General features: G+C 44.2%; 1 protein-coding gene across 1 annotated transcript; it reads right to left on the reverse strand.

The window, feature by feature from the left end:
• Positions 1–2,476: 2,476 nt before the first annotated feature.
• LOC104301732 (thioredoxin) lies at positions 2,477–8,482 on the reverse strand. The gene is made up of 5 exons (XM_054178975.1): positions 8,444–8,482; positions 6,396–6,500; positions 5,055–5,114; positions 4,223–4,288; positions 2,477–2,709 (listed from the first exon to the last, which is right to left on the reverse strand). Exons 1-5 carry the CDS (start codon positions 8,480–8,482, stop codon positions 2,647–2,649), a joined length of 333 nt encoding a protein of 110 aa, XP_054034950.1. The 3' UTR covers positions 2,477–2,646.
• Positions 8,483–8,792: the final 310 nt, after the last annotated feature.

Genomic DNA, 8,792 nt, shown 5'->3' on the forward strand with positions numbered 1-8,792 from the left:
GTATATGGCCAACTGATTTGCTCTTTTCAGGAGTGGATCAAAGCAGTCAGTTCTGCAAAGGCAAACAGCAGATCACAGAGGCCAATGAAAGAGTGACTCTGCTGCTGGACTGTCTGGTGAAATACTGGTCTCACTCCTTTCTTCACATCAAAAACAAGCAAGCCAAAAAATTGCACCCATTCAGTTCTCCAGGGTAGCACTTAACAGTCATATGACAGGGCACAAGGCTCAAGTTTTCAGCAAGGCTACTTGTACCCATTCCATTCAGGGCAAAACATTTATTTGCTCTATCTAGGTTTTATTATAGGCTTAAGCCCCCCACTCTTGCCTGTTGGAAAACAGTCCAGTTCCTGACCTGAACTGTGCCTCCCCCACTCACAGCTGGGACACTTGCTTACAGGAACTGAGACTCTACATCTCAGACTGAGATTTTAGGCCTTGCTTTCCATCATCCATAATGACAAGGACCGACTTCAAATTCTCAGATGCTGGCATCATTGCATTTGAAGAGAGTACACTTCCTAGTTCCTTCAAAGGGGAAGCTTACCTAACAGATCTTCACTGTATTTCTCAGAGAGCCAAGCCTCAGAGAACACCCTTCAAATAAGTCTATGCAAGCTGTTGTCATCACTGTGCTTCCATGCCAGTTCTCAGTCTGGGAAGACCCCCACAGCACAGGAAAATGAAAGCTTACTGCACTTAAAAAAACTACTTTGCACCCCGTGTTTCAGCATGAGATCTATTCCAGCCTTGCTGATCTTTCCCAATCCTATCACAAATTTCCAGTCACTTGCCTCCCAGATCTTTCAAGGCTGCTGCAGAGTGGCATCTTACCAAGGCAATATACAAAACATTAAATCAAACTCAGCACTGAAGCAGCATTTCCATTACCCACACCTTTCCTCTGCCCAAGGGTAACAGCCTGGCCTCTCCCCAGCAGCAATACTCTGTTGCAAAACATCTTAGTAGATCCCCTGTTTCTTCAGGATGAAGCTAGATGTTAGGAGCTTCTACAGAACTCCACCTGGGCTTTTCATCAGGGATTTTTTTAAAAGCTTTCCTTGCTCCCACCTTTTGCCCAGAGGTAACAAGGACACCCAGGAACTGCTTGTTTTAAAATGAGTGTTTGATGGCATGCAGTGTGCTGTTCACAGTGCACTCTTGATCCAGCCTCAATGTGCTGTCTCTGGCTGTCTGTCCATGAAAGCTTAGAGTTTCCCCACTTGCCTGTGTGAACAATCCCTTAAACACAGAGCTGCAGTCCTCTCAAATAGCCAGAGCTTCAGAGAAAACACTTTGCATGTCCTTCTCATCATGTAATCACAACCCAGAGCTTGCCTCCAAGTATATTGTTCCTTGATGTCTCATCCTCAGGTGTGGTCACTTCTTGAACTAGAAAAGCCTTTCTTGAAATAGGGAACAAATGCAGTGAGCTGAAGGGCCCCAGTCCTCAAGCCAGCAAATACATGCATGCTTGTGAAATGAGTGTAAGGCTGAGTCACACATGAGCTCCCTACCACAAAGGCAAGAGGCTCACTCTTTCCATGCTGTCTGCATATGCAGCAGGAAGTCCTACTTTTTCATCAGTGATATTCAGCCAGCAGCACAGCCTGCCCAGCCCTAACCACACCATTAGGCATAGCTGCTAGCTACAGCCCTGCTGCCTTGCTCACCAAGTTTTCATCCAGAACACCCATGCCAGCAAGAACGCCATTTTGAGTTGGTGGAAAAATACAGCAGCTCTCCTTGGTATCTCTGGGAGAACAGTTGAATGGTGCACAAAGGCTGGCAGGTCAGCATTAACAGTCACCACCTGATGCAGGTTTGGAAGGCTGCAGTCCAGTTTACTGCCCAGCACAAAGCAGTGTCCAGTATGTTCTAAGACTGCAATCATGCAGTCAAATGAAGATAAGAATACTTCAGTCTAAATTCTCAGGCTTGAAATGCTGCAAGTTTTACCTCTTCAGGCATTTATTCCAGACTGCTGCCAAGAAACAAAGCAGCCCAACTCAGACACTAAGTGCTCATAGAACCAATGGCAAGGCACAAAGGCAGCAGCTCCAGCTCCTACCTTCCACAGTAGCACTATTACTATGTTCTGATGTTTAAAATGCAGTCAAGTCTTAATTCTAAAGTCTGAAATGAAGCTTGACAGCTAGAAGAGACAGCAAAAGAAAGTAACCTGCCTAGTAACCATTCTCTTTTCTGCAGCACCTAAACTCCCCTTTCCCTGTCTGTAAGCCAGACTGCCACTCTTCAGATTACAGCCTGGTGACTACCACTGGAGAAGGTGGCAGCAGACTTTGTAAAGCAACTGTCATCACCATGCCACACAACACATTGTTCCACCCCCAGCAATAACCCAGTAATTGATCAGGCTGCCTTTGAGTGCAGGCAGCTCTTCTTTAACACAGCACATTACAAAATTGGTGACATGGCAAAATCCCTCACACGTTCATTTAAGCACAAGGCAATATCCAAGTGAAGAATGTACACTTTATTGTACTCATTTACATAGACCCAGAAGATAGCTTCCATCACTTCACCTAGCTAGTTTGGTTAGGAGGTTTGTTTCTTTAAAGTAGAAAAGTTGCAGGCTATAATTTAGCCGAAGCAGTCATGCTTCAATGTCTCCATAACTGGAGATTAGATGAGGCTTTTAATGGTCTCTTCCAGCTTGTCTTTATTGGCCCCAGAGAACTCCTGCACCTGTAAACAGAGATTCATTTTTAGAATGGCTGCATTCAGTGCTTCACAACATCAGCTGCACACCATCTGGACACATACTACTATTCAACCATGCTGCAACTGAAATTTTTCACCCCCAAAACAAAGTATTTCACTGGTGTTCCTCTATTTATCTCCCACTTGACTTAACACAAAAACTGGGTCAAGAGTCTATCCAGAATCACTTCCAGACTGTTGTTGCTAGAACCTTCTACAGATAAAACAGGGGACAAGACTACTGATCCTGAACCAGTGCCTTCAAGAGACTACTGAGGTCACCACACAGAGGTAGTTCCAAGTTACCTTGGGTTGCTCAGGACCCTTACCCTTACCAAATTCTGGAAGGATTGCTTCTGATAACCTCTCCCTGAGCCTGGCTTCTCCTGCAAGAATTTCTTTGCTCCAACTTATACAGCAGAAAGATAAAGACTACATTCATTACTCAGACAGTGGCTCTGTCTTCCAATACCTACAGAAGTATAAGGTATGGAGCAGATCACACTACAGGCCATGAAATTGCTTGCTTGGTACTTCATGTGTCTAGAGAACTGCCTTGGTCATCTGACAAAAAGCCACACAACAGGACCAACCACATCAAAATTCCCAGACTGTCACATTGTAATCACAATTCTTCCAATTACACTGTAAAGCTGTTGAAGCTGACCTTGAGAAAACTGTCAGAGGTTCATTACCAGTCATGATTTGGCCCCTTCATGAATTGAACTGAAGGCCACTCAAAATCTGACACTTTTCATGGATGAAGGCAATGGAATTGCACTTTGAAAATTCCATCCAGCTACTCTTTTAACTTCACAAATGCCCACCTTCAGCTTGCCTGGCAGACTAAAAGCCAAAGATAACACATAGCATACTTCAGGCAGACAGTCATTCACAACTGTCCTGCAGAGGCAGCCTACAATGCTGTCATAGCATTCTCTACATCCCATCTCATCCACCTCTTGGCAGAGCAGGCACAAGAGGTCTGTTCAGTCCTCTGACAGGGGCAGGATCTCCACAGGTTAAACAACGTTTAAGTAAAAGCCCAGAAGTAGTTGTTTTAGCTATGTGTACTTTTAACCACGTTAGAGACTTGTTTGGGGGAGATTCCACTGGCACATAGTCATGCCTCTGCTGGAACATGAGCTGCATCCAGAGAACGAATACTAACCAAGACAGGCCAAAACCAGGCTGGTGAGGCAGACAGACTAGCAGTCTCAACCCAGACATGGAACCCCACTAATGTCTCACAAAGCTTTGCCTGTAAGACTGACCTAGAACACTCAGTTCACTACCTGTCAGGCTTGCCTTTATCAGTAAACTTCTGGTCCATGTTGCATTTGCTGCAGCACTAAGATGAACTTGTTTGCTCTCCAGAGTGTCTTACAATGGTGCCCCAGATATATGACAAAAGAAAGCAGGCTACATAGTTTAACTTCCCCAATTTTCTTTCAAGTGTTTAGCTTGCCTGCTCTAGTCCCAAAAGAACAGAGCCTACCTTCTTTCCGCTCTTGTAGAACTGGAACGTTGGCATGCACTTCACATCACAGTGTGTAGCCACATCCTGGAAGAAACAGAAAACAGATCTTCAGCTTGCATGTATGAAGGATGTTAAAGTTAGAACCCACTTGCTGCCTTTTGTTTAGGTGATACGGCTTTGTGCTTACTGCTCAAAACAAGCCCAAAGCTCTTCTGGTAGTCAATTGCTAGTGGCAACAGTCCAGTGTCAACATCTTCCTGGAGCAATCCTGAAAGATCCTTTCTTCAGCATTTAATTCATACAATAGTAAAGACATTTACTATGCTTCTGCTCCACATTTGGAAGAAAACAGACCTCTACATCAAAGCAGAGAACTATTTGTAAGGCTCAAGAGCCCTACAGCTACTCTTGCTCTTCAACCTGACTTTGTTCCAGCACCTATTCAACACTGCTGGAACTGCTATAGAGCAGATTTTTTTTATTCCACTTAATTGAAGATATGAAAGAGGAAACAGTGCCAAGAGCAGTGGAGAGACCAGACATCCCAAAACAGTTGTGAGCCATTAGTTTTAGGGAAGCGGCCTCAGACTAACACTCCCTCACAAAGTACAGGGTCACTGTTCTTATGGGTCATTAAGTGCAAACCATCAAGGCAGGTTGTTCTGTTCACATGTCCTCTAAAGAAAATCATTCTTCCCAGTGTAAGAGCTAAACTCCTATCTCTGCTTCAAAGTTGACACAATCTATTATTTCGTTTCAGTATCTGCAAGGCCATTTTAAAAGGAGTTTCTCCAGTCACTTGTGTGGAGCTCATTAGCTACTCCTCTCTCAGAATCACCCTGGACCATACCTGGGCATCATCCACATCGATTTCGACGAACACCACATTGCCATACTTCTCACACAAACTCTACAATGAAATAAGAGCTAAGTAAGACACTGTTTCAGGAAAGCTTTCTTTTAAAAGACACATTCATATATATTGGAAGGCTGGTACTGCACACCCCTACAGTGAAACTTACCTCGTTACCTTAAAGCAGATATTTCACTGACCAGAACAAAAACTGGTTTATGCTCCAATACCTGAAAGAGTCTGCTGAAACTTGTTCTAACATATCCCCCTCAGGGAAGACTCAAATATCCCAAGCAATAACCCTGGCCTGCATCAGGAATAGTGTGGCCAGCAGGAGCAGGGAGGTCATTCTGCCCCTGTACACTGCACTGGTTAGGCCACACCTCGAGTCCTGTGTCCAGTTCTGGGCTCCTCAGTTTAGGAAGGATGTTGACTTAACTGAAGTGTGTCCAGAGAAGGGCAACAAAGCTGGTGAGGGGTTTGGAGCTCAAGCCCTACAAGGAGAGGCTGAGGGAGCTGGGGTTGCTTAGCCTGGAGAGGAGGAGACTCAGGGGTGACCTTATTGCTCTCTACAACTAACTTAAGGGAGGTTGTAGACAGGCAGAGCTTGGTCTCTTCTCCCAGGCAACCAGCACCAGAAGAAGAGGACACAGTCTCAGGCTGCACCAGGGGAGGTTTAGGCTGGAGGTGAGGAGGAAGTTCTACACAGAGAGTAATTGCCCATTGGAATGAGCTGCCCAAGGAGGTGGTGGAGTCACCATCATTGGAGGTGTTCAGAAGGAGACTTGATGGGGGGCTTGGTGCCATGGTTTAGTTGTTTAGGTGGTGTTGGATGATAGGTTGGACACGATGATCTTGAAGGTCTCTTCCAACCTGGTTTATTCTATTCTAATAAGTGAAAGGCCATGGCTTCCAGCCTTCAGCTGATCACCAGATGATGTTACAAGCCATCTTCTACTTTCCCAGGAGGTAATACTGGCATCTAAACACAGCTGGAGTGGTTACAGTAGCTCTGTGCAGAAGGATAAATATAGTTTCAAGTCTACATCCTACCTCTTCAGGCAATGCAACTGCTAGGTCCCTACAGACTCCACGTCTGTGCAAGCATTGTGACAGCAGAAGTCAATCCACATTTGAGCTCCTAGTTATAGCAAAAGTCAATAATATACTTAACTCAACAGTCTCAAAGTTTAAGCATCTGCAAGTTCTCCCTTTTCCAGAAAACACTGGCAACCACACGTGGCAAAAAGAAATCTCCTTATTAAACAGCACAAAAAAATACTTGTGTATATTTTAACACAGCTGCAAATGAAAGCAGAAAGGTTACAGGTTACTTACGTGGAAGAAGGGCTTGATCATTTTGCATGGTCCACACCATGTGGCAGAGAAATCGACTACTACAAGCTTCTCACCAGCGGCTTTCAGTTCTGCCTCAAATTCAGACTATTAAAAAGAAGAAAATAATTGAAGTCAATGATTTTGTTCCTCCTTTCTAAAACAATTTAGACTAAACCTAAAGCTAGCTTGCCCTCAGCCTTAGTACCAACCATTCTGGTAGCTCTGTAAAAATTTCACTTAACTGGGGTACCTGTACCACATCATTTAAGTACTTCAGTATTAATTGCTCTCACCAGTGCTAGCATCTGCCAGAGTCTTATGACTCTTCAATTAGAAAAACCCCACAATATTATCCCAATAAACTTGTAGGAGCATAAGCTCTAAGTTCTTCCAGCCTGTGATCCTCAATTCTGGCAGCTCTGTTCAGTGCTCTCTGTTAAAAAGCATAAGGATCACATTCAGCAATCTATTTTCTCATTTCTCTCTTGGCAGGAAGACTTGCCTTTTCTTCTGGGACAGACTTTCCTCTCAAGAACCTGAAAATGACACAAACCACCAGTTTCACACCTTTTCCAATCGATGGCCAACACCAAAATGATGTTGTGTCATTTACTCTACAACAGCATGTTTTCTAAAGCAGCCTTACAGGAGAGTTATTGTACTTATTTTTGCCAAGTGAACCCACAAGCAACAACAGTCACCAATGCAATCCTACACACAGAGGCAACACAAGTGACAATACTATTTAGAGTTTCAAATCTGTTTATAACACCAATTGTTCTTGGACAATCTGTTAATTTAGAGCTCCTTACATGCTATTAACCATGCTTTCTGGTCAAAAAGTGAGTGTTCTTGCAGATCTGAAAGGCATCAAAAGCAATAAATGCTTGCATGCCAGCAAGAAGTAAACAAGTATCTCAGGCAGAAGCACAAAACACTAATTAGCTACTTCCTGACAGTGCCTTTTACAAAGCAAGTAGAAGCCACTTCAACAACCCTCAGCTTTGTTCTCATGGCAATGAAAGCTTCAGGAGAGCTGTTAATACAACCTTCAATTCAGTTTATGCACATGAAAGGTAGATGCTTTACTCTCTCCAAGAGACCAGAGCAATGGAGCTCTGTCAGCAACAGCTAACTGAAAGCAATGTGGTTATTGGCACAGGTACACAGCGTTGGTTTTTTTGGCAGTACAGGAGTTAACTAATAAATGGTAGCTCCTGCAGTGAGCCAATTCTGTGATTCTCTGGAGTCTACTGAACTATTCCCCTGATGAAAGAATGCCATGCAGGTGAATAGCTTAGAGTGCACATAGCCAAACTGGTCACAAGTATATGTAACAAACAGAGGGTCCTGCACCAGTATTTCCCATGTATAAACATGAAAGTCTTCATAACTTCCTGTACCTTCAAATGCACCAGGCATTACAGCTCCCTCTTAATAAGGCATTTCACTTCCTCAATCGTCAGAAGCCCAGTCACCCCATATTGAGTTCTTTCAGCCTTGCGTCTTGGATCTACTCTGCTGCAAGATTAGTAGCTAACACTCCACACCGCCTATTCTCAGTCTGGGAGAGATGGGAACAGCAAGTTTTCCCCTCTCTCCACATTACCCCAGCTCCTGTATTGACATAGTATGCATTCCTGTAGCCTAATCCCCAGAGTACCCCATTCCCACCACCAAGGTCCAATGTCCCTGTACACACCAATCCATGCTAGTTGCTCACTGCAACTAATACCGTGAGTTCCTCAGTCAGGCCTCACATCTCCCCACCATCAAATCCCACAGCCTGGTTTCTGTAATAGCTTCTCACACCTTTGTACTGTAACATCACTGGCTCTTTACTGATTCCACTTCCTGCACCTGCCAGTTAGACCATCCTCCTCTTATCCTTAAGTCTTCTGTCCAGTTGCATAATTACTGTGTTTTGCAAAATCAAGTCCAGCCCTTGGATGTGTCTGTCACGTGGCCACACAGCTCAGGTTTGCTATTGCACAGGACAAAGGGAAAGAAGGAGGACATATCTATGGTTGGTCACACACCACACAGACCTGATCCTGACTACAATCAGGTGCTATCCTGCAAGCCATCTCTAGTTTCAACTAAAATTACTGTAGGAGAATGAAAAGAGATGCAGGATCCAAAGGTGCTTACTCTTTCAAGTTAAAAAAAAATACCAAACCAGGGAGAAGTCCTCAGCATGCTCAGAGCTTAATCTCCCTGGAGAAAAGAACACAGTAGTGGGGGAAAACCAAGCTACTTCACATGCTGCAGTGACTTCAGTAGCTGTCTTTCGTGTTACCTGTGAAATGACAAGTTTTCATACAAGTTTTCCTCTTCTGTTAACAGAAGAGGCACCTACCACCACAAGGTATTTGGTTACACTATTAGAGGATCTTA

This window comes from Dryobates pubescens, chromosome Z (genome assembly GCF_014839835.1).
Source record: "Dryobates pubescens isolate bDryPub1 chromosome Z, bDryPub1.pri, whole genome shotgun sequence".
NCBI lineage: Eukaryota > Metazoa > Chordata > Aves > Piciformes > Picidae > Dryobates > Dryobates pubescens.

What these genes read in the sequence shown, in the direction of transcription:
- LOC104301732 (XM_054178975.1), bottom strand. Translation starts at nt 8,482, where the DNA reads ATGGCTTGCAGGATAGCACCTGATTGTAGTCAGGATCAG. An exon ending in CTGATTGTAGTCAGGATCAG is followed by an intron (nt 6,501 to 8,443) that starts GTCTGTGTGGTG and finishes TCTTTTTAATAG; the next exon opens with TCTGAATTTGAGGCAGAACT. An exon ending in TGATCAAGCCCTTCTTCCAC is followed by an intron (nt 5,115 to 6,395) that starts GTAAGTAACCTG and finishes ATTTCATTGTAG; the next exon opens with AGTTTGTGTGAGAAGTATGG.